The 25,076-nt window shown below is 46.5% G+C and overlaps 1 protein-coding gene across 2 annotated transcripts in view; it reads left to right on the top strand.

The window, feature by feature from the left end:
• Positions 1 to 21,747, top strand: part of SLC12A3 (solute carrier family 12 member 3) — a 42,276-nt gene extending 20,529 nt beyond the window's left edge. The window contains exons 14-26 of one of the 2 annotated variants that reach the window (XM_030581603.1): positions 226 to 381; positions 782 to 881; positions 1,373 to 1,484; positions 4,319 to 4,459; positions 5,080 to 5,186; positions 7,347 to 7,429; positions 8,926 to 8,976; positions 9,484 to 9,585; positions 11,467 to 11,578; positions 13,040 to 13,126; positions 18,900 to 19,035; positions 19,830 to 19,897; positions 21,606 to 21,747. In XM_030581603.1, the coding sequence (XP_030437463.1) occupies positions 226 to 381; positions 782 to 881; positions 1,373 to 1,484; positions 4,319 to 4,459; positions 5,080 to 5,186; positions 7,347 to 7,429; positions 8,926 to 8,976; positions 9,484 to 9,585; positions 11,467 to 11,578; positions 13,040 to 13,126; positions 18,900 to 19,035; positions 19,830 to 19,897; positions 21,606 to 21,747 (1,397 nt within the window). Of the gene's footprint in view, positions 1 to 225; positions 382 to 781; positions 882 to 1,372; positions 1,485 to 4,318; positions 4,460 to 5,079; positions 5,187 to 7,346; positions 7,430 to 8,925; positions 9,004 to 9,483; positions 9,586 to 11,466; positions 11,579 to 13,039; positions 13,127 to 18,899; positions 19,036 to 19,829; positions 19,898 to 21,605 lie in introns of both variants that reach the window. The other variant, XM_030581602.1, reaches the window with a different exon arrangement.
• The last annotated feature ends 3,329 nt before the right edge of the window (positions 21,748 to 25,076 follow it).

Raw genomic sequence — 25,076 nt, 5'->3', positions numbered from 1 at the left:
GTGGGCATAACTGCCTTGCCTCCCGGGGTGCGGTGAGGATAAACACATTCAAGATTGTGAGGTGCTCGGGTGCGGTGGTGATGGAGGACAAACAAATATCTAAGATCGATAGGGTGCCCCTGTTCTACTCTTTCTCCTCAGAGGCTGATGGACCCCTCCCCCAGGTGTGAGGGAAGAAATTGGCCATGTGAGTGATGAATGTATTTTTGTGTAATGTCCACGCAGGATGGAGACCATCCTTTAGGTATTACAGCAAGTGGGCTGCGCTTTTCGGTGCCGTCATCTCTGTCGTGATCATGTTTCTATTGACCTGGTGGGCAGCCTTGATAGCCATTGGCATCATTGTCTTCTTACTGGGATATGTGCTCTACAAAAAGCCTGGTAAGTAACGGGGGCTGCTCATTCTTAAGCAGACAGTGGCGCTGGTGAAAATGCCAGGCTGAGAGATCTGAAGTTATTGGTCTCAGAGCAGGGCAGCATCAATGCAAGATTCTGCCGCACTCTTTCCTGCCAATGTGCTCTGCCAGGTCTGCCCACAAGGCAATCAGCTGGGAGAGAGGTTTCTATGACACGGCCAAGCCTGCAGTAGTAACTGAACCCAAACCCAAATCCTCCAACTAAACAAACCAAGGTGTTTACAAACAAACAAACAGCCAGGCTCTCTGGAGCAACCCTACAATAACAAAGCAGCAGGTGTCCGCGTGCCCAGTGCATTGCCAGCATCACTCCTATTTCTGTTTTGAAATGCTCTAATACGTTCCGAATGATTATTCCTCTCCAGAAGTGAACTGGGGCTCATCTGTGCAGGCAGGTTCATACAACTTGGCCCTGAACTATTCCGTGGGACTCAATGAAGTCAACGAGCACATTAAGAACTACAGGCAAGTAATAGTGCTGTGTGGAGGATGATGGCAAGGGAACATTACCCTCATCCCTAAACACGGAAGGGGCCCATGTATTTGAATAAGTCCCCCATGTTCCCCTCAAAGGCATAACCAGCCAACTGAACCCCAAATGAGACTCAGCTGAGCTTGAGTAAATTTGTTTAAATTTCTGCTCCTCTCTGCACCTCTGGGTTGCAGCCTGAGCCAGGGCCGGAAGGACAGCAGAGGATGAGAGTTTTCATGGTCTTTTCCGCCCAGCTAAACCCAGGAAGTCCTTGCAAGGAAGCCTGAGAACTCCAGCCCCGTTGTGTACTTCCTGGAGGATCTGATAATTGGTAGTGAAGAACCCAAGCACCCAAAAGATACTGCTTAGATTGGGTGGTTGCCATTAGCAGTACAGGGGCGTAGTGATCAAATTCCTACCAGAAGATCTCAGCAGTGACTTCTTTTCTGTAAGTTACCAGCCTTCTTTTCTTCTTCCTCTCCAGACCCCAGTGCCTGGTGTTAACGGGCCCTCCGAACTTCCGCCCAGCCCTGGTGGATTTTGTGGGCACTTTCACCAAAAACCTCAGTTTGATGATTTGCGGGAATGTGCTGATAGTAAGTATTCTCGGTTCAACTGCCCTCCATAAAAGTGCAAGGTGGGGTAGGATGCAGGTATCTACACCAACCCTAATCTGAGCATCTGTTTGCTGCCAGTACAAAAGGAGCAGGCTGTAGGATATACTCCCTGGAAGGGCCCTGAAAAATAATATCCAGGGTTGTTAAATGCATGGGACTGACTTTCCTAGTCCTTACGTACCCCCATGCAAACTGCGGGTCTTTGTTTCCCTCTGGTGGCGAGGCCACCTAAGAGAATCATGAGGCTGATATTCTCACCAGCTAAGGAGCTTAGATCATGTGGTAGAGATGTACGTTTTCAGCTTTGAAGGTCCTGGGTTCAACCTCATTAACGACCAAGGAGTTGGTTCAGTTTGAGTTTTGCCGGAGTGAGGATTTCAGGATTTGGTGCCCTGACTTTTGAGGAGTTAGCACATAGCAGAACTTTGCAGGTTAGTAGTCTACCGCTGCTGAGTGAACCAGCACCTATGCTGTCATACCCTTCTGTCACAATGCAGCTTGCAAAACCCTCAACATAGTACATGAGAGCTGGAGATAAAGCATTCTTGGCTGAGGGTTTACTTCTGGCACGAGCTTCCTAAGGAAATTAGGGTAATCCAGAGTCGGGGCACCCTGAGGCCAAGATAAAGACTCAGAGCATACCAGCCTGATGACAAAAAAACAAAAATATTCTCCAGGCAGAGCCTCCTTTAACTAGGGCGAGAAACTCCATGAAGACCACTAGGAATCTCATCATGGAGATATCTGGGAGTCACTTACATACTGTGGTCTTCTTCTTTCATCTGGTTTAAAACCGGCACTGTTGGATATCCAAGTCTAGGTTAGTGAACCAATGGATTGGTTCAAGTGATGTGGAGTAGATGGCAGAGATCTCACCAGGATACGATGGTTTGGGATGCTGTTTGAGGAGGTGTTCCGTAGTCTGAAGTCCATTTCTGCGGTCACAGATAGGATTGTGTTTCAGTACCCAAAAGCAGGTGCATCTGTCATGTGTTGTGGGAGGCAGCTAAAAATTGACCATATTTTCTATGGGAATGAAAAGCCACAGGGTCTTTGGTTGGGTCCTTGATGAAGTGTTTGACTGGGATGTTGGCGTCCTTCCACCTTGCTCACTGTGATGATGGATCATATAGAAGACTTGGAGGTAGATAGACAAGCCAGATTCTTTCTCATGTACCTGTGATTTAAAAATATATTTCTAGGCACTGTTAAATGACCAAAAAAAAGTAAAGCCATTTGTGTTGGAAAGATCACAGCCTATTTAAACAATATTGGTGACAAACTACAACGTTGTCATGGGCTAATGGCCTCCTGCTGCAGATGAATTGCCAATGTGAAGATCAGGCATTGCTTTTGAAAGGGGACATTGATCAGAGGATAACAGTCTGTCCCAATGACTTCATTTCTTCCAGATCAAATGGCTGATGTAGATGTATTCATTTTTGCCTGAGGTATAGCAGACTGACAGTTGCTCACACAGAGCCTGATCAATGGGAGTATAATCAGTACAAGATAATCTTGCAGTAAAGGCACCAAAATGAGGCTCTATGGTCAATTTCTGGCTGTGTGTGACCTTGGGCAAACCACTGAGGCTGGGATTTTCAAAGCTGGATGGGTACATGAATATGGATCTGTGCACATAGAAGTCCTTCTTTAAAAGCAACCAATGAAACCTGCATTCCAGGCCATATCATGAGGGCCTTTCACAGATTTTACCAGGTCCTGTGCCACATAAAACTTCATTGGTATCAGTTCGATTTTGGCAGAGGCAGGACTGAATTCTGGTATTTAAAGTTCACAGAAGTTTTGCCAGAGATTTCAGTGGGAGACAGAATCAGGACCTGAGTCAGGACTTCAGGATTTGGCCCTCTAACATTGTCTTTGGCTTACAATTATTTTTACCTTTATTTTAGACACAGACGCAGTGAGCCCTGTGGAGCCAATATTAATGTAAAGTGTGTGTGGCATGGAGAACATGTATTCCAAATCACTCTGCAGTGTGATGAGGATTAATTGAACTTTTGCATAATGGTGTCATGGAAAAAATATAGCGAAGGGCAACACAAATATCTAAGGAGATGGAACAGCTTCCATGTGAGGAGAGATTAAAAAGACTGTTCAATTTGGGAAAGAGGCGATTAAAGCGGGATATGGTAGAGGTCTATAAAATCATAACTGGTGTGGAGAAAGTAAACAAGAACCACTTAACATAAGAACCAGAGATCACCCAGTGAAATTAATAAGCAGCAGGTTTAAAACAAGCACAAGGAAGTATTTCTTCACACAACACACAGTCACCCTGTGGAACTCAATGCCAGGGGATGTTGTGCAGGCCAAAAGTATAACTGGGTTAAAAAAATAACTAAATACGATCATGGAGGATAGGTTCATCAATAGCTATTAGCCAACTTGTGCAGGGGTGCAAGCCCATGCTCTGGGTGTCCCTAGACCTGTGACTGCCAGAAGCTGGGACTAGATGGCAGGGTATGGATCACTCGATAAACTACCTTATTATTTTCATTTCCTCTGAAGCAGCTGGCACCAGCCACTGTAGGAAGTCAGGACACTGGGCAAGATGGAGCATCGGTCTGATCTAGTACGACCGTTCTTATGTCATCCCACATTTCCAGGGTCTAAGTTTGGATCTCATCTATGATTCAGGAGACTGCAGGAAATAGAGCTGCTTGGTGTGAAGTGAAGCATATTATTTTATGGGGATAAACTTAAAACCATCAGCTAAAAATGGTTTGCATGTCGCAAACAAGCTGAACCTTAATTCTACTTTTGTGTCCTTTCCTCCCACACAATAACAGGGACCATGCAAGCAGAAGATGTCAGAATCCAGGCTCACCTCCAACGGTCATATAAAGTGGCTGACCAAGAGAAAGATCAAAGCTTTCTATACAGACGTGGTAGCTGATGACTTGAGAAGTGGAGTCAAAACACTTATGCAGGTAAAACCCTAAACTGGATATTGAATCATGAAGGAACTGCAGTCCCTTGCTGTAAATCTTGCATCAAGGAATTCTTTAATGTTTCTTACAAGGGCCTTCAACCCTTCCACTGAGAAGGGATCAGTGTTGTTGGGGCCAGCGTGATTTGCTATGGGATGGATTATGAATTGGAGAACATGCATGTCCAAGGGAGTAAGAGGGGAGTAAAAACTCTTCTGGTGCCTCTTCATGGGCTATCCAGCGCCCTTCACTCCATCGCAGGAGCAGGTGGACAGGGAATGAGTGGACCCTTGGCTCCAACCCCCCTACTCACCGGCCAGTGTTATAATTTGCTACTGACCTATTCCACTGGCATATGATCCCCATCCCCCCTGGGGCAAGGAGGAGTTAAGATTCAGAGGGATGTCTCTGAGACACAGTACCTCCTGGGACTGCTCCTGGCATGATGTAGTTTACACACTACTCCTTGCTCAGATCTGGGCCTAGAGGGCACCATCGAGCAGCTCATGGGTTATTGGACTATCTGGGCGTGTGATGATACCTTCAGATGAAATAAATGCATGTGTGGTAGGGATGTATATATAGTCCTATTAACGCTGAAAAACTATCTATTAACCAAGGCATCCGGTCTTGGGAAGATGAAACCCAATATCCTGGTGATTGGGTACAAGAAGAACTGGCAGACAGCTCATCCTAGGATGGTGGAGGAGTACACTGGAATCCTGCAGTAAGTTGGGAAGCTGGTTGATGGTAGCGTTGCCTGCTTAATTTGCTCCCAGTTAAACAGTAGAGAGTTCTGGGTGAACTAGGGGACGCTCAGGAAGGAGTAAGGTGTTGTATAAATAGCCTACTCTTGTGGCTATCCATCTTCGTGAATACACTGCAAAGTTTGAATCAGCAGCTTCCACTAGCTCCCAGTTTCATAGAATCATAGAAGATTAGGGTTTGAAGAAACCTCAGGAGGTCATCTAGTCCCACCCCTTGCTCAAAGCAGGACCACCCCCAACTAAATCATCCCAGCCAGGGCTTTGTCAAGCCGAGCCTTAAAACCTCTAAGGATGGACATTCCACCACCTCCCTAGGGAACCCATTCCAGTGCTTCACCACCCTCCTAGTGAAATAAGGAGTGAAATTCAAGAGTTTAACCTCTGAAAACTTAGCAAGGCTGTTGCAGCCACTGGTCAGCAAGATGTGTATTGGTGGGTGTTTACACTACTGCCAGTCTAGGATGACCAGACAGCAAATGTGAAAAATCGGGATGTGGGGGGGTGGTAATAGAAGCCTATATAAGAAAAAGAGCCCAAAATCAGGACTGTCCCTAAAAAATTGGGACATCTGGTCACCCTATACCAGTCTCTCACTGCAGAGGGGAAGGAGGGGCTTGAGGCTAAAGCAAGGGACTGGGGAGTCAAGAGGTCGGGATGGAGGTCTGGTTTATATTCCTGGCTTCCTGTGTGACCTCTGGGAGGTCATTCAGTCTCTCTGTGCCCCAGCTTCTCCCTCTGTAAAGGGGGATAAGAACCTGACCTGACCCTGAGTTGTGACTTTCTTTAGAAGGGCAAAGCATTATTACGGTGATTGTTTTTATTAGCATGTGTTAAATTACGTGGATTTCAACCATCACAGTTTAGCTTCACCTCAGACCTCTCAATTGCTCTGCCCATTATTGCATCCATACACTGGCTCCATCTCTCCAGCTGCCTTGACCGCATCTGATAGACAAAGGAAATCCCAGTGATGCATCTGCTTTGGCTTTGTTCCAGTAAAGGGCTGACAAGTGTTTGCATCAGTAGCATGTCCAGGCATGTGAGGGAAGAGCATCTGACCCACTCTGTGCTCTGACCAATCCTGCCCACCCGCTCCATAGGTGGAGAGGACCCAGGATGCAGCACAAAAATGACAATTCCATTGCATCAAGGGTGCCATGGAGCAGTGGTTTCTGGAAGCTCATTATGATCTGTAAAGATCCACAGGCCACACTCCCCCCCCCCCCCCGCTTCCAGTGTGGCAGGATAACACAGCCACTGTGGTACTGGGGACTGTGCCTTTAAGGGCTGAGCTTCCCAGACAGAGTCTGGGTGGGGCACTGGGAAGCTCTTAGTAGGCACAGCCAGTCAGGGCTGTCCTTACCCATATGCAAAGTACGCTGCTGTGTAGGGAACCAGAAAATTTGGGGCACCAAATTTCCTTGTGCCCTGCACAGCTACATGCTGCTCCAGCCCCTGCTCTGGCTCTTGCCCAGGGCCCCACCCCCACTGCCCTGAGGAGTGCAGCAGGGCCAGGCCTGCACTCATCGGCCCCAGCAGCGCCACCGGTGAGTGATGCCCCTGCCCTCCAAGCCCTCTCCTGCAGAGGCCTGCCCCCCGGCACCTGCTGTGGGGCTGCGTTGGGCCCCAGAATAGCTAGGGACAGCCCTACAGCCAGTTGGAACTGGACACAAAATAAAGCAGAGCAGGGATGCAAGCCTTAAGCACTGAGTGATCACTGAACACGGCCTCCACCACAGCCCTGAGACTGAAGTCAGTAGCTCTCACACTACTCTGTGCTGGAGCAGGGAGACTTCATTTCTCTGGGCTCTCTCTGAGACTCCTCAAGCTGTAGCCTGGCCACCTAGGATGTGTGCCAGGGGCAGGATTTGCTCCGTAGTAACCTCAGTTACAATGATCACACCAATGCCCTTTGCTTAGCTTTCAAAGGCATTCCTCACTGGAAAGGCTCAGAGGTCAGGTTCATTGGGCGTCTTGTCTCCACCAGCGACCAATGTCAGATGCTGCATAAGATGGCCAGCATACTGAGCTAAAGGGACACCCCCTCTGATCCTGTTCCTATGGTCCCATGGAATGCAAAGAATGTCAGTGCTAAGTACACGTTCTCTCTCTCATTCCAGTGATGCGTTTGACTTCAAGTATGGAATATGCTTAATGAGAATGAAGGAAGGGCTGAATGTTTCCAGAATGTTGCAGGCTCACAGTAAGTGTCTATTGAGGCCACACCTGCAGGCACTGCACCAGCTGCGGCTGTGGTGAGACTGTTAGATCCCTAGCCTCAAGCAGCAGTGAGTGCACACTGGCATATCAGTTAAATGGATGAACACAATAAGTCAAACCCACTTGCCCTTTGCAGATCAGTAACATGCCTCTATTTTTAATCATTAAACAAGGTGTCAAATATTTCCCTCTGCAAGAGAAAGGACTTTAACAGAGAACTTTGTACGTGGCCAGAATCCTTCTGACTCCCCACATTCTTCCAGTTACTGCAACTGAACGTGCTAGTCTTCACTTCCAGCCCTAAATCATTTCATGGCATTGCTCTGTTCCACCCGAGAGGCTGCTACCCAGCATCTCAGTGGGGAAATGAAGTGCATAACACATTTCTGGGTCATTTCAAAGTGCCCCCTAGCCAGCGGCTCGTTGGGCTGACATGGTGAAAGTATGTCAGTTTCATAGTCAATGGCACACAAGGGAGTGGTACTGCCAGCATCATGTCTGATGGCCTTTGACGCCCCTGTCCCAATGGATCAGGTACCCATTTTGCTGCTGTGTGAACTGGAGGTGGCCTTTCAGTGTGAGATCATGTAAGACAAACCCACAGCCTGCAGGACTCTAGACAAGCCCTTGAACAATGCAGTCACCCCACCTCTCCACAAATTTCTGGGTGAGATTGCAAAATTCAGAGCCTGCTTTATGGGGGCTCCAGCATCTGAGACCAGCCTGGCCACTTGGTTCTCCTTTAATTCATCACTATACCCACAAAGAGTGATGAAAGGCTATAGAATGAATTGCCAGTGTCATTCCAGCAAATTACTCACAGGATGACCATTCGCTCCCATGCAGGGGGCTCGCACAGAGTCTGTGCACCACTTAAGACTCGCTTGAATAGTGCCCGGGCCTTGTGCTTTGCCTTGGGGTAAATTCACCATTGTGAACAGCAGTCCTATGCCATGCACATCTCTGAAATAACAACGAGCTCCTCATGAAACGCTGAAACACCTCCTCTGCCCAGGGTGCACCGGAGTTCCCAGGGCTGACAGAAGCTGACTTTGTCTGGCTACAGTCAATTAACTTCTGCTTTTTAACATACTTTAAATCTTTGTTAAGTTCAGTGCAGTTTGGCTAAGGATGAAGTTCACTGTCGTGCAAAAGGCTGGTATGAGTCTATGGATCATTTAAGTCTTCAATGTAGGGCTTAAGTGGTGCCTATTCTTTGTGCTGGCTCTCGGTGCAGAAATTTCCCCCCCTAAACTAGCACGCATGCAGCAAAATTTAATGCTGCAGCTATTAAATGCAAACATTTTCTAAACTAGCTTTAACCTTTCTGTTCAGGACGTTTTTAAAGTTATACTGAACATTGAACCTACATTCATTTTAATTGGATTTAGACCATAATCATTTTCTAAGTGAAAAGAAACTTCCATTGTTTTGTCTTTCACATCTCCATTGCCTTTATTCTTCTCATCTGTTTTGCAGTTAACCTGGTTTTTGACCCAGCAGAAGACCGTAAAGAGAATGGAACAAATGGTGTGCTACCCACTGTGACCGGCACATGTTAGTTCTAACCACATTCATCTTTGTAATATGAAACGCTCCAACATGTAGTGAAAAATAACCATGTTCTGCCTTGTCAGGGCCAACTAGCTGAATGATTTCTGGCTACTAGTTACACAGGGACCTTGGCTGCAAAGTCCAGATCTGAACTTCCCTTAAGTTTGGTGGTGTCCAGATCTGGGAGCTGGGTTTGTTCCGTTGTAAGTAAAGGTTCCAGCTGCAGCATTGGGTCAGTAGGGCTTGGGGATGTTTGGATCAAGGGTTTTGTCCAACCAAATACAAAAATATGTTTCAGCTTTGCTCTGGATCAAACATTTACAGGATGTGGCCTAGAGTAGAGAGCATTTTGCTGTAGCCTGCAGGGAAGTTTATGGCTCAAAATAGGAAGGGCCTGCCACCTGCTGCAGAGAGTTGGAAGAACAGCACATGTCAGATTCCAGGACCTGTCTCTCACGCTGCGGGTTCTTTTCCCCTTGCTAGTGGATCCTGATGCGCTTACCGCGGAACAGCAAGCAAGCACCATCTTCCAGACTGAACAGGGCAAGAAGACTATCGACATCTACTGGCTCTTTGATGATGGAGGTGACCTTTGACCTTAATACACCCAGCCTGCACACAGATTTAGGACTTGTTTATCTCATTATGTCCACTCCACCCTCCATTCAGCTCATGAATGAGACCAGTCTCTGAAGGTTTTCCTCAATGGAGCTGGATCTCAAGCCACTGCTGGGCAGTGACCTCTTCAGCTCTGCTCACCCCCATGCAATCACCCGTCAGTCATTCCTCAGCAACGTCAGGGTCTAGTTCTCATAAGGGCAGTTCCTACCCATTCATTTCCAGCTTTCCGCGGGTGAAGCCCTTCTCAGCAGTGTCCGCCCAGCAGTGTCAGTTACCCCCAGATCACTGTGCTGCTCCCGTACAGTGCTGTTAAGTTCCACCATAACCTTGCCCTACCAGGCCAGTGTGACCCACTGAGGACATAGCCTGAGATTCCCAAAGGCGACTAAGAGAGGTAGGTGCCCAACGCCCATTGAAATCAATGGGATTTGGGTGCCCCAACTCTCTTAGACTCTTTTTGCAAATCTCACTCATACTCTCTTAGCAAAATCTCTCCTGCACTGCCCTTTCCACCAGGGCTGATGTTAGCACAGCAGGACGCTTTTAATATAATAGTTTTGAACAGAAAGGTGAGCCCGTTCCAGTCTCACATTTTCTTTGCAGCAGTCAACAGCAGTGCTGGCTCCGGAGACTTGCTTCTGTTAATCAAGTTTGTTACGGGAGCACCTAGGGACAAACCGAGATTGGGGTTCCGTGGTGCAAGGCACGGTACAGACATAGAGCAGTAGGCTGTCCCTGCCCAAAAGGGTTGCAATCTAAATAGGCAAGACAGACCCGGGGTAGTGGAAAGGAATACAATCTACAAGCAGAGCAATCAATGTGGTGAGGGCAAATGGAGTATTTGTTCCATGATTTCCTACCCCCAAGAGTGTTAGGCAGGAGGAATCAGCTAAATGGAAAGACAAGAGAAGGGAGAGGAGCGAGGGGAACAGAACAGAGGAAAACTCTGAGGGGAGGAAGGTCTGAGGGTCAGCTGTGGAGTGAAGCTAAGGTGAATTACTATATTATTAGGGCTGTCCATTAATCGCAGTTAATGCATGCGATTAACGCAAACCAAATTAACTAGATTAAAAAATATAGTTGCAATTAACTGCAGTTTTAATCGCATTGTTAAACAATACTAGAATACCAATTATATTTATTATAAATATTTTGGGATGTTTTTCTACATTTTAAAATATATTGATTACAATTACAACACAGAATACAAAGCATACAGTGCTCAGTTTATATTATTATTTTTATTCTGAATATTTGCACTGTAAAAAAGCGAAAAGAAATAGTATTTTTCAATTCCCCTCAAACAAATCTGCTCAGTCCTACTTCTTGTTCAGCCAATCGCTGTTTACATTAATGAGAGAGAACACTTCTTATTTACAATGCAGCCTGAAAGTCAGAACCAGTGTTCGCAATGCACTGTTGTAGCCAATGTGCAAGGTATTTACATGCCAGATATGCTAAACCTTACTAGCCCCTTCATGGTTCGACTTGTAGGCTCTAAAGTTTTACATTGTTTTTGAGTGCAGTTATGTTAAAAAAATAATTCTACATTTGTAAGTTGCACTTTCATGATAAAGAGATCGCACTACACTATTTGCATGAGTCTCCTTTTCTGGGACTAACTGCAACCCAGAGATCTGGTATTACAGTGTGTGATTTTAGCTGGGGACATTTAATAGTAGACAGAGCAGTACACTAGAAAATATATCCCGGGTTGCAATCTCACATTGATAGGGGGATGGGCTGGCAAGCACACGGGGCCTTCTCTATCTCTGATTCAGAATGTTAACTAGTTGATTGGTCTCCAAAAGTAAGAACCAATCCCTGTGCTCTTCCCTGCGGCAGGTCTGACGCTCCTGATTCCGTTCCTCCTCAATCGCAAGAAGCGGTGGGGCAAGTGCAAAACCCGGGTGTTTGTTGGTGGGCAGATCCACAGGATGGATGAAGAGAGGAAGGCGTGAGTGCATTACTGAGCATTGATCAAATAGAGCTTGGGAGACCATTAGCTGCCACTAATCCCATCGATAATTCAGAGTCACTTCTGTTACGATTTTCTGTACCCAAAGGGCCTAGTGTAGCCAATGGGAGTCTTTCCATTGACTTCAGTGGGCCTTGCATCAACTCTGTATATTCAGTCTGGATAGCGTGTATTTTGGATTAACTGACATAACTAAGGAAGAAAGAACAAAAGCAAAGTCTCCAGGGGAGAGCCCAATCTGTGTGTCTCTGCTTGAAATGAACTCAACTGCCCAAAATGGCAGCTTGCCTCAGCAGATTCCTTGAAATGCAAAGGCACAGCACACAGAAGACACATTAATAAGTTACCTGCCACCTACCCCACAGGTTGGACTATCTCACAGATTTGTTGCATTTTGGGGGTATTTAAGTCTGGAATTTTGCTGTTTACCCAACACTCTTCTCTTCATTTTAGAAATGTCAGAATCTTTTTTTTTTTTTTTTGGTTTTGACCATTTTTTAAATTATATTTCTTCTGCATGATATGCCATGGGGCTGGTCATCAGTTTGTGTAAATCAGCATAATTCCATTCCAGCTAACTGAGCTATGTTGATTTATATCATCGGAGGATCTGCCCCATTTGTTTGTTTGTCTGTTTATTTTAAAATGACATTGTGTTTGTGGGAAAATGTATTGAGAGGGCACAAGGGTTCAGAATAAAAAATGCAAATATGATTCTTTAAAATGCAAACCCTAGGGCCATGGAAATGAAATTCCCACTGGTAAGAGGCCTGAACTAGATGGCTAATGAACTTACAGGAGCTGAACACAGAAAGAGCTGTCAGCAGTAATTGGGAAAGTAGCCGAATGCCACCCTGCACTATCTTACTACAGAAGATATGGTAGTTAGGTGATATTGTTAAATACTCAGTGGACCAGAAAAAGAGAAATTGGCCACACCATGAAAGCTCCCCCTGCCCCCTCCTGATTCTGACTTTTCACCTGGAATATGACTGTGCTAATACTTACTGGCTAAATTCTTACTACCATGAGTAGATTTCAGTGGACCACTCAGAGTAGTAAACACTGGGCCTAGTGTTTGCAGGGCTTGATAAGCAGACAGATATATATAATAATGCTTTTCTTTAGCATTTTTCATCAGTAGAGCTCAAAGCGCTTCACCAAAGATGTCAGTAGCAATATCATCCTTTTACGGGGGAAACTGAGGCACAGAAAGGCAAATTGACTTACCCATAGTTACTCAGCAGGCCAGTGGCAGAGCTATGACTAGAACCCAGGCCTCCTGAGTCTCAGGCTAGTGCTCTAGCCACTACACAACACTGCTTCACTTGATTCTTAAATGTTCAGAGAGTTTCTAGGAATCCTGGAATGGTCAGTAAAGTATTGAGCAGGAAAAAACGAGTAGATTTTTTTAAAAATCCCCCTTTTTCTCTCTTGCAGGATTGTCTCTCTATTGAGCAAGTTCCGACTTGGGTTCCATGAGGTGCATGTCCTTCCAGACATTAACCAGAAACCACGCCCTGAACAGTACGTCATTTCTATAGTTTTTGTCGTTGCCTCTTTCATTCTCTAGACGAGGTTCCTGTGTGTGTGTGACTGTGTGTACATCAAGTGGAACCTACGAGTTCTTCTTGTCCCTAATCCGTCGCATGCTTTGATTAGGGGCTCAGCTTCTACCAGATGGGGAATGTGAAGGTTGGGGGCAGAAAAGGAGAAAACTACACTTGTAACCCAGGCATTTTCTACATTTTTAAGTGAATTTCATGCAGAGGAAAGGTGCCAGCCCTAGAGACTGGTGTTTTGTCTTTAGCCAAAGAAAATCAGTGTTACCAACTATCACGATTGCAGGACAAGTCTAACAATACTTGGTGTTTTATGCAAAGCCAGCTCCCAGAGTCATATTATTATGGAAGAACCTCAGCTTTCATGTAAAGGGAAAAAGTAAGTTCCCAGCCCCCCTGTGTACAGAGAACACTTTTGAAAACATGCTCCCTAAAGGCTCAAATTGTTGAAAGCAAATGAAAAGAACCCAGCATTGATTATTTTTTTAAAATCTCATAATTTTAATCAAATCTTGTGATTTTTTTGGCACCTGACACATGACTGGGGTTGGCAGGACTGGACCATTCAGAGTACAGACAGAGGAAGGTCAAGATTATTCAATGCTTCCCAAACAATGTGTCACAACTTTGGTTCGGAAGTCATCACCACAGGAAAATGGGATGAATGGATGACTAGAGGACATAGAAGGATGAATAGATACTGTCAGAGTAACTTCCACATAAGCCTGTTCATTTCATAGAATCATAGACTATCAGGGTTGGAAGGGACCTCAGGAGGTATCTAGTCCCACCCCCTGCTCAAAGCAGGACCAATCCCCAACTAAATCATCCCAGCCAGGGCTTTGTCAAGTTGGGCCTTTAAAACCTCTAAGGATGGAGATTCCACCACCTCCCTAGGTGACCCATTCCAGTGCTTCTCTACCCTTCTAGTGAAATAGTGTTTCCTAATATCCAACCTAGACCTCCCCCCACTGCAACTTGAGACCATTGCTCCTTGTTCTGTCATCTGCCAACACATAGAAGAGCCGAGCTCCATCTTCTTTGGAACCCCCTTCAGGTAGTTGAAGGCTGCTTTAAATCCCCCCTCACTCTACTCTTCTGCAGACTAAATAAGCCCAGTTCACTCAAACCATCCTCCTAAGTCATGTGTCCCAGACCCCTGATAATTTTCGTTGCCCTCCGCTGGACTGTCTCCAATTTGTCCACATCCCTTCTGTAGTGGGGGGACCAGGACTGGATGCAGTACTCTATTTGTGGCCTCACCAGTGCCAAATAAAGGGGAATAATCACCTCCCTCAATCTGCTGACAATGCTTCTACTAACGCAGTCCAATATGCCGTTAGCCTTCTTGGCAACAAGGGCACACTGCTGACTCATATCCAGCTTCTCATCCACTGTAATCCCCAGGTCCTTTTCTGCAGAACTGCTGCTTAGCCAGGCGGTCCCCAGCCTGTAGCGGTGCATGGGATTCTTCCATCCTAAGTGCAGGACTCTGCACTTGTCTTTGTTGAACCTCATCAGATTTCTTTTGGCCCAATCCTCCAATTTGTCTAGGTCACTCTGGACCCTATCCCTACCCTCCAGCATATCTACCTCTCCTCCCAGCTTAGTGTCATTCACAAACTTGCTGAGGGTGTAATCCATCCCTTCATCCAGATCATTAATAAAGATGTAGAACAAAACTGGCTCCAGGGCCGACCCCTGGGGCACTCCGCTTGATACCGGCTGCCAACTGAACATTGAGCAGTTGATCACTACCTGTTGAGGCCAACAATCTAGCCAGTTTTCTAGCCACCTTATAGTCCATTCATCCAATCCATACTTTTTTAACTTGCTGGCAAGAATACTGTGGGAGACTGTATCCAAAACTTTGCTAAAGTGAAGATATATCACATCCACTGCTTTCCCCCTATTCACAGAGCCAGTTATCTCATCATACAAGGCAATTAGTTTGGTCTGGCATGACTTGCCCTTGGTGATTCCATGTTGACTGTTCCTGATCACTTTCTTCTCCTCCAAGTGCTTCAGAATGGTTTCCTTCAGGACCTGCTCCATGATTTTTCCAGGGATGGAGGTGAGGCTGACCAGTCTGTAGTTCTCTGGGTTCTCCTCCTTCCCTTTTTTAAACGTGAGCACTATATTTGCCTTTTTCCAAACGCCTGGGACCTCCCCCGATCGCCATGAGTTTTCAAAGATAATAGCCAATGGCTCTGCAATCAGATCAGCCAGTTCGCTCAGCACCCTCGGATGCATTAGATCTGGACTTATGGACTTGTGCATGTTCAGCTTTTCTAAATAGTCCTTAACCTGTTCTTTCACCACTGAGGACTGCTCACCTCCTCCCCATACTGTGTTGCCCAGAACAGCAGTGTGGGAGCTGACCTTGTCTGTGAAGACCAAGGCAAAAAAAACCATAAGAGTACATCAGCTTTTTCCATATCATCTGTCACTAGGTTGCCTCCCCTATTCATTAAGGGTCCCACACTTTCACTGAACTTTTTCTTGTTGCTAACATACCTGTGGAAACCCTTCTTGTTACCCTTCACATCCCTTGCCAGCTGCAACTCCAGTTGTGTTATGGCCTTCCTGATTACAGTCTTGCATGCTTGAGCAATATTTTTATACTCCTCCCTAGTCATCTGTACAAGTTTCCACTTCTTGTAAGCTTCCTTTTTGTGTTTAAGCTCACCAAAGATTTCACTGTTAAGCCAAGCTGGTCACCTGCCATATTTGCTATTCTTTCTGCACATTGGGATGGTTTGTTCCTGTGCCCTCAATAAGTCTTCTTTAAAATACAGCCAGGACTCCTTCCCATCATGTTAGCCTCCCAGGGAATCCTGCCCATCAGTTTCCTAAGGGAGTCAAAGTCTGCTTTTCTGAAGTCCAGGGTCCAGATTTTGCTACTCTCCTTTCTTCCTTTTGTGAGGATCCTGAACTCAACCATTTCATGGTTATTGCTGCCCAGGTTGCCACCCACTTCTTCTTCCCCTACCAATTCTTCCCTGTTTGTAAGCAGTAGGTCAAGAGAAGAACGGCCCCTGGTTGGTTCCTCCAGTAGTTGCACCAGGAAGTTATCCCAACACTCTCTAAAAACTTCCTGGATTGTCCATGCACTGCTGTGTTGCTCTCCCAGCAGATGTCAGGGTGATTGAAGTCCCCCATTAGAACCATGGTCAATGTTCTGGAAACTTCAGATAATTGTCCAAAGAGAGCCTCATCTACCTCATCCTCCTGGTCCAGTGGTCTATAGCACACTCCCGTCATGATATCATCCTTGTTGTTCTTGCTTCTCAACTTAACCCAAAGAGTCTCAACAGGCTTTTCTCCAGTTTCATACTGGAGCTCTGAGCAATCATACCCATCTCTTATATACAGTGCAACTCCTTCACTTTTCCTCCCCTGCCTGTCCTTCCTGAACAGCTTATACCCATCCATGACAGTGCTCCAGTCATGTGAGTTACCCCACCAAGTCTCTGTTATTCCAGTCACATCATAGTTCCTTGACTGTGCCAGGACTTCCAATTCTTTCTGCTTGTTTCCTAGGCTTTTTGCGTTTGTGTACATGCACCTAAGATAACTAGCCGATTGCCCTGCTTTCTCAGAATGAATCAGGAGGCCTCCCTCTGTTGCACCCTCCTCCTTGTGTTTCCTCCTGGTATCCCACTTCCCCACTTACCTCAGGGCTTAAGTCACCATCCCCCCGAGAACCTAGTTTAAAGCCCTCCTCACTAGGTTAGCCAGCCTGCCTGTGAAGATGCTCTTCCCTCTCTTGGTTAGGTGCATCCCATCTCTTCCTAGCAATCCTTCTTCCCAGAACAACATCCCATGGTCAAAGAATCCAAAGCCCTCTCTCTGACACCTGCATAACCACACATTTACCTCTACAATTCGATGGTCCCTGCTTGGGCCTTTTCCTTCAACAGGGAGGATGGACAAGAACACGATTTGTGCCTCAAACTCCTTTATCTTTCTTCCCAGAGCCATGTAGTCTGCAGTGACTTGCTCAAGCTTATTCTTGGCAGTATCACTGGTGCCCACGTGGAGAAGTAGGAAGGGGTACCGGTCCAAAGGGTTGATCAGTCTTGGCAGACACTCCGTCACATCCTGAATTCTAGCCTCAGGCAAGCAGCACACTTCTTGAGTCTCTGAATCTGGTCGGCAGATGAATGACTCTGTCCCCCTCCGTCCCTGACCACCACCACCCGTATCCTCCTCTTTGGAGTGGTGGTCATGGAACCCCCATCCTATCCCCAAGGCAATGCATCTCATGCCTTCTGGTCGATGGGGTCTCTTTCTGATCCCTTTCCTCAGAGGGCTCTTCCAAATCATTCTCCATAGTAATACCTGTGCAGAGAGCCTGAAAATGGTTTCTTACCTTGCATAGGGGGTACATAGGTTCTCCTGAAGTAGCCAACAAAGAGACTGATCTGTGAACAGAGGAATTAAGTTTCCAGGGCAGTTGATCTAAGCTGGCTGGAAAATGGAAATCCCTTCTCAAGAAAAATTTCACATTTAAAAACAAAAATTCATCCTGGATTGGGATGAAAAGTTCAAAACGTAAAATTTTTCACAGCTAGGGATTTCCAGAAAAACTCCATCTTGGAAGAACTGAAAAGGAAAGAAGTACAGAACGGTAGCAGACAGTGAAATCGACAAGACCCTTCTAGGTGGACAGCCATCATTTTGGTTCTTCTAATGGAAAAATGGAATTTTTTCAGCAAAATAAAAGAAAAATTTAGATTTTGTGAAAAGGGCTTTTTTCATCAGAAGATCATTAGAACGTAAGAATGGCCATACTGGGTTAGACGTATGGTCCATCTAGCCCAGCATACTGTCCCTCATAGTGGCTGGTACCAACGCTTCAGGGGGAGTGTACAGAACAGGGCAATTTTGAAGAAATTCCACCCAGCTCATCCCCTCCCATCTTCTGGCAGTCAGAGGTCTAGAGTCACCCCAAATGAGAGGTTATATCCCTGACCATCTTGGTTAATAGGTCCATGAATAGCTATCCTCCATCAACAGTTATCCTCCATGAACTTATCCAGGTGTTTTTTTTTAACCCAGTTATACATTTAGTCATTGTAACATCCCATGGCAATGAGTTCCACAGGTTAATTTGTGTGTTATGTGAAAAAGTATTTCCTGTTGTGTGTATTAAACCTGCTGTCCATTAATTTCATTGGGTGACCTCAGGTTTTTATATTGTAGGAAAGTGTAAATAATACTTCTTTATTAACTTTTTCCACACCATTTGTGCTTTTATAGACCTCCGTTATATCCCCATTTAGTCACCACTTTTTCTAAGCTGAACAGCCTTGATCTCTTTAGTCTCTCCTCATATGGCAGCCGTTCCAGACCCTTAATTGTCTTTGTTGCCCTTCTGTGAACCAGTTCCAGTTATGTGATATCCTTTATGAAATGGCGAAACCAGAACTGCACACAGTATTTGATATTTTCTGTCTTATTTTCTATCCCTTTCTTAATGGTTCCTAATATACAGTTAGCTTTCTTGATCACCGCTGTGCATTGAGCTGAAGTTTTCAGGGAACTATCCATGATGACTCAGACCTGATCAGTTCTCTTGTTGATCCAGGATCTCTCTTCAGAAGACAGAAACAAATAGCAGTTGCCATCTTTCTAATGGGAGCCCCCAGCATGCTCCTAAACCTTAACAGCATTGATCCAGTACAGCAAATGTCAGGACAGAGCTCCAATCCTATCATGCTCTTTGTATGCAGCATCAAGAGATTTGATGACCTGATCGCCCCCTTCAGGCTGAACGATGGGTTTAAGGACGAGGCCGTGGTGAATGAAATGAGGAGTGACTGCCCCTGGAAGATTTCTGATGAGGAGGTTAATAAAAGCAAAGTGAAGGTAGGGACATTACCACTGCTATTGGGAGATTTCAACAGCTGGGGAAGGGAGAATACCTAGGAATTATTATGTAAAGGATTTTCCTGACCTAATCCATGATTCAGAAAGCTTTTCTTGCTTCCAGGCTTTTCCAGGATCCCAATCCTGTAAGGTGCTGTGAGCAACTCCTGTGGGTTGCTGAGCACCCTCCACTCCCACTGAAATCATTACAAGGCAATACCATTCAGCGCCTTACAGGATTGGGCCCGTAATGATTTGGGGGCCCTCTTGGCTCAATCCTGCACCCACTGATGTCAATGGAAGTGTTGCCATTGACTTCACCGGGTGCAGACCGGACCCTTCGTGAGCATTTCTGCTGCTGTGGAGAACAGAGTGAGCTGCAGAGGGTTTTTTTATGGTGATTCCATGCTGAAGCAATAGGCAGGACCAAAGGGTTTGGAAGGAAACAGCTCTCAGGAGAGGTTAAGAGAGAGGCAGCATGTTCAGCTGGAGATGAGGTCAGCACGCAGACCTGGCTGACTTTAGGAATGCCCAGTGCCGGTAGCTAGGGGCCTCACCAGTAACCAGGGTGAGGTTCATCCTTAATTCCAGGGGACAATCCCGACTTCCACAGATCTCTTCTCTGTTTGGCAAATGACCACAGCCCTGCAGCGTGCACTCAGGACTCACTGAAGTCAATGGATTGACTCCCGCTGGGGACAGTGGGCGTTGGATTAGGGAAATCTGTGGGCATTCCAGGGGGACGCTGCCTGACTTACTTTGTGCTGATGTGATTTTTACTTTTTGCTTCTTAGTCACTTCGACAAGTGAGACTGAATGAGATCTTGTTGGATTACTCACGGGATGCTGCTCTCATAGTCATGTAAGTAACAGCAGTCCCCATAGTGATCAGGGTCTGCAATGCGCCTCTTATATATTGTCTTCTCCAGCAAGTCAGTGCATTTAGGGGCTGTTTTTGTTCTTGGAGAGATTACTATAGAAACAGTCTCTTCAGTCTTCTCCCTTCTACACAATAACAACTAAGCAGACACTACCAATCCAGGTATGCCCCCAAGTATACCCCCTTACAGAATCATAGAATATCTGAGTTGGAAGGGACCTCAGGAGGTATCTAGTCCAACCCCCTGCTCAAAGCAGGACCAATCCCCAATTAAATCATCCCCGCCAGGGCTTTGTCAAGCCTGACCTTAAAAACCTCTAAACCTTCTATGCAGCATCTGCAGAAAAGCCCACATAAAAATACTAGTCTTCTACAGTGATGGACTAACACACTATGAGTGATGTTATTATAGGAGGTAGGGCTCAGGACCATTACTATAGCGTAATGCAATATTTTTTTAATTTGTTTGTGTGATAGTGCAGCGGTTTGGAGCAGACCCTAATTGCGCAGATTGGATAATTGCTCCACTAACGATACACTCTCCAACTAGATGGCCAGCTTCTCTGCTGTTCTAGAAGAGGGGAAGGGGCCACAAAACAGCTGGTTGCAGCTCCCTGATTCAGGCTGGCTCCATGCTGGAACCAGTCCTGGCATAATTTAGAGCAGCCTCAAGGCTGCTTTAAACTACACCAGTTGTTAGAAGCCCCTAAAAGGGCCAATCTCAGGCTCAGAATAACTGGAATGCAACAATACTCCAATTATATTGACTATGCCAAGGTGGTGTGTGGGAGTTGTGTAGGAGTGCGCTACTCTAGGTCTGTGCCAGCTGATGACTCCACATGGCAGGAATTCTCAGCTAGGGAGATTGACCTGCTTTCTGGCCCCTGTTTCAGCTCCCGAGTGGTGCAAAAGGGCTGGATTTCACAAGAAAATCTGGCCAATAAGACCTATTGGGTGATCCCCAGGCCAGTTTTCTAATCAACTTTCTTCTAAAGACTGAAGAGACTGTTTCTATAGGTTTGGAGGCTACATTCCTATGGCGATAGACAGGTGAGCCGGTGTCCCTGTGTCAGTGATGCCAAGTTAGATTTTGACTCTCGTGAGGCTGTCATTCATTCAGAAATTCTTTTCGACCCTCCAGACAGTGTTGGTCACATGTAACACAGAAAGCTCAGCTCCTCTCCTGTCAAGGCCAGCTGACTGAATTCACTTAACTTTCTTCTGGTCCGACTCCTTGCCCTGATTGTAAGAACTATAAGTCACTAGCACTGAACTCACCCCACAGCCTGTAGTCAGCGGCCACCTAGTGACCAGCTGAGGAAACACAGCTCTCCATTTACGAATGCCTGACATGACACAAACTATTCATGGCACTGAATCTTAAACAGGGGCTGCTTATGGAAACATCTACAGCACAAGGACCGCTCATAGGGCCAGTCAAGTTTATCTCTTCTGCTCAGCTCCTCTGCTAGCACAGATAGTACAAATAAAGCAGAATTCAAAGTGAACAGGAATCAGTGTTGTGGACACAGAAAGTTGGTGGCACACAGTGTATGAGGTGGATCTATATTCTGCAAATCTGTATGGACTCGTCACAGAGGGAATAATACTCTTCCAAGGCAAAAACAGATGCAGGGTTTTTCTCCTCCCCACTTCATATCTCTGTTGTTTTTGTTCTTTTCCTTTCCAGAACCTTGCCAATAGGCAGAAAGGGGCGATGCCCCAGCTCCCTCTATATGGCCTGGCTAGAAACCCTCTCACAAGACCTGAGACCCCCAGTTATCCTGACCAGAGGAAACCAAGAAAATGTTCTGACGTTTTACTGCCAATAGAATGTGGTTGACTACACGGTAGGTCGGGATGTGAATTTTTCAGGCCAGGTTTTGGCCTTGGAATGAACTCTTCTGGTTTTTTGGGTGCTAGTCACTGGTAAAAGCAAACTCTCCTGGTTTCAGCTGATGGCAGCAATTGATAAAGGATTACTGATGGGAAATGACTAACACTGGGGTTATACCAACTCTGCCCTCCCCTTCTGAAAACTGATCTTGCTGATCCTAGCCTTTGCATGTCCCAGGAGCACCTTAATACCACCACATGCCAACTGTTGTATGAGGGGGATAATGTGTTCCTGAGTTGTAACGTAAATTCCTGGGTGAGATCTACTGGGCAACACAGAGGATGCAGTAAGGGGGAGAAGTCAGATCTTTTACGGGAGATTTTCAAAGCTGCCTAAAAGATCTGGATACCCAAATGAACTGGGCTTCCAGTTACCCCAGATATCATCTGTCCCATTTATTTCCCATTAATTTGCTGAAAATGACCCTGTGATTCCATTCAGAAAGTGACTGCTGGGGGTTAGAACCTGAGAAATTCATCAAAGATCCTAATCCCAATCATACAGTAGCTGTATGCTCCTTTATCAGTGAAGGAAAGAGGGAGGTGAGAAGAGAAAGGGGGTGGGGGAAAACAGGAAGAAAAAATAATAGGGACGGAATTGGCCTTAGAATTTGGGGGAAGGAAAGGGAGACCCCACTGTGTTACAATCCTGCATTGCAACGTAGAGGTTTGTGCCAATGACCACGCATTGCTCCAGGATGTTCTGCTGCTGTGTTAGCACATATTGTGCCTCCTTTGTCCCCACAAAAGAAACTGCACTGTTAAAAATCTGAACTGTGCCATCCTCATGATACTCTGTAAGTCAGGTTTGCTGATCCTTATTAAAGCTGAGGAAATGGAAGCAGAGAGGTTAAGTGAGTGGCCCAAGTCCACATTGTGAGTCACTAGCAGAGCTAGAATTAGAACTCCACACTCTGACTCCCAGCCATTCCCTCATTTCTGCTGGCCACTCTGCCTCCCTCATTATTATAGCCATTTTACAGCTGGCAATGCGGAAAGAGGTGATGTGATGTTATCTGCCAAAGGTCACACAACAGGTCAGTGGCAGACTTTGGGTCTCCTGATCCCCAGGCCAGTTTTCTAATCAACTTTCTTCTAAGATACTGTCAGAGGCAGATTTTGTTCAGAGTGAATGCTATGGGGAATGTGCTCCCCATAGGGTTTGACAGTGATACTGCCCTCCTCCTTGGTCGTGTTTGTTTCAATGACCTACCCTCACCCCAATCAAACATTAGCTAGAGCCCTCGTCTGCCTTCCTTAGACCCCCCACAGAACCCTGGCTGGGGGTAAAAGAGACACGCCGCCCTGCAGTCCTCTCTTCTATTTAAAAAGGGTGTTAAGCTCGTAAAATCCATAAGCCTGTTGGGTGAGGGAAAGTGGCTGCCCAGGTGTGAAGCCGGGAGAAATGAGTGGCCCACATTGGCAACTGATGCTCATTGTCTTCTACCATTTCCTTCCAGAGTGACATCTTTGCGTCGTGGTGAGCTGTAGCTCTGTTTGATGCTCTGGTATCATTGCCTCACATGGCCGGGCTGTCAGCACCTCAGCCTAAGGCTGTGTGAAAGTTCTTGCTCCCACTTGTTCAGCTCTGCCAGCAGCAGCAGAGTGGGAGCACTGGTGAAGAGAGGGGTAACCTTGCTCAGGGCAGGGCAGAGTGATATGATGCTTTAAACCCTGGCAGGTGCTGGTGCCTGTCTGCACTAGTGCTCCCATGTTTGCAGGGGCGGCTCCAGGCCCCAGCACACCAAGCGCGTGCTTGGGGCGGCAAGCCGCAGGGGGCGCTCTGCCGGCGCTGCAAGGGCAGCAGGCAGGCTGCCTTCGGTGGCTTGCCTGCGGAGGGTCGCTGGTCCTGCAGCTTCGGAGGACCTTTCGCAGGCAAGCCGCCGAAGGCAGTCTGCCTGCCATGCTTGGGACAGCAAAATGCCTAGAGCCACCCCTGCATGTTTGAAACCATCCGTGAAACTGAATCGGTGTGCCCTAGTGTCAGCAAAGCTTAGGTCACCCTGACCTTGGCGTCAGTACCAGGCTCAGATTTTCACAATGCCCCATGGATTGTTTTCAGCCATGTGTGACATGGGCAGCACAAATGGACTTCTCTCCAGTGCTGAGCCGGAGGCTGGTGTTTTCCCATTCAGAGCTGCTTCAATAAACTCTTCCATTGTGGAGAAAAATCCCCCCATCCCAGTACTTCAGAGACATGAGTGACAGAGGCAGCCAGGCCAATTCATCTCATGTCTTTGTGATGGTGAGAGGTGCTGGGTTGACCTGGAGACTGCAGTCCTCTCTGCCCTCAGAACAGATAAAGTCTGGGCAGCAGCAATAGAAGCTTTCCACATGCTGTGTCTTAATTCAGACCAGCTGTCGTGGTTCGGTTTCCTTGACCCTTTAAATCATTGGCCTTTCTGCTGAGATAGTCATCGTTAAAACCAGTTAGAATATGGAACAGCCTTTTCCACCACTGCATCATAAAGCCAGAGATAGGCAGGGCTCGATCCTGCCAGGTGCTGTGTGCTCTAATCCCCATCCAGCAAAGCGCTGAAGCATGTTAACAGGGTGACTCCCATGCTTAAAGCCAAGCATGTGCTTTAATGATATGCTGGACCAATGCCAGGGAGCTCAGCGCTGCATCAAAGCATGATGTGCTAAGTGCTAAGCAAAGTACTATTTGCAGTGCATACGTCTGCTAATGTGAGCACAGTCATTGAATCGGGTGCTAATTCTTCAGGAGAGAGGGAGGTTTGTGAGGTGCCAGAGAGGATGCGCTGCTATGCTCAGCTCCCAGCCTGCTTTCTCCTCCTCAGTGTCAGCCAACTACAATGTTGCTGGTCACAGGATCTGTTTTCCTCTTTAAACATCAGCTACCAGCAGGGCAGCTGGCCTTAGGCTCTATTTTGAGGCCCCAGTGATAAACTTCAGGTCCAGGGGTCAGGTGCAATGCTCTCTCCAAGTGCAACTGAGAGCACAAACTGCTCTGCCCTCTACAAATATTTCCACCCCTCCCTCCCCAATTCACAGTAGGACTAACAGCCACTGCAGATGTCCTGAGCTAGGACTGGCTGTTTAAGTTCCTGAGACTTCTCCTCAAACCACTCTGTCATCTGGTCTTTTTTTCTGATTGAGGAAAAGTCACATGCACTTATCAATAGAGTTTATCTGTAGCAAGCAGCAAAGAGTCCTGTGGCACTTTATAGACTAGCAGACATATTGGAGCATGAGCTTTCGTGGGTGAATACCCACTTTGTCGGATGCATCCGACGAAGTGGGC

This window comes from Gopherus evgoodei, chromosome 12 (assembly GCF_007399415.2).
Source record: "Gopherus evgoodei ecotype Sinaloan lineage chromosome 12, rGopEvg1_v1.p, whole genome shotgun sequence".
Taxonomy (NCBI): Eukaryota; Metazoa; Chordata; order Testudines; family Testudinidae; genus Gopherus; species Gopherus evgoodei.
This window is presented reverse-complemented; position numbering and strand designations above follow the sequence as displayed.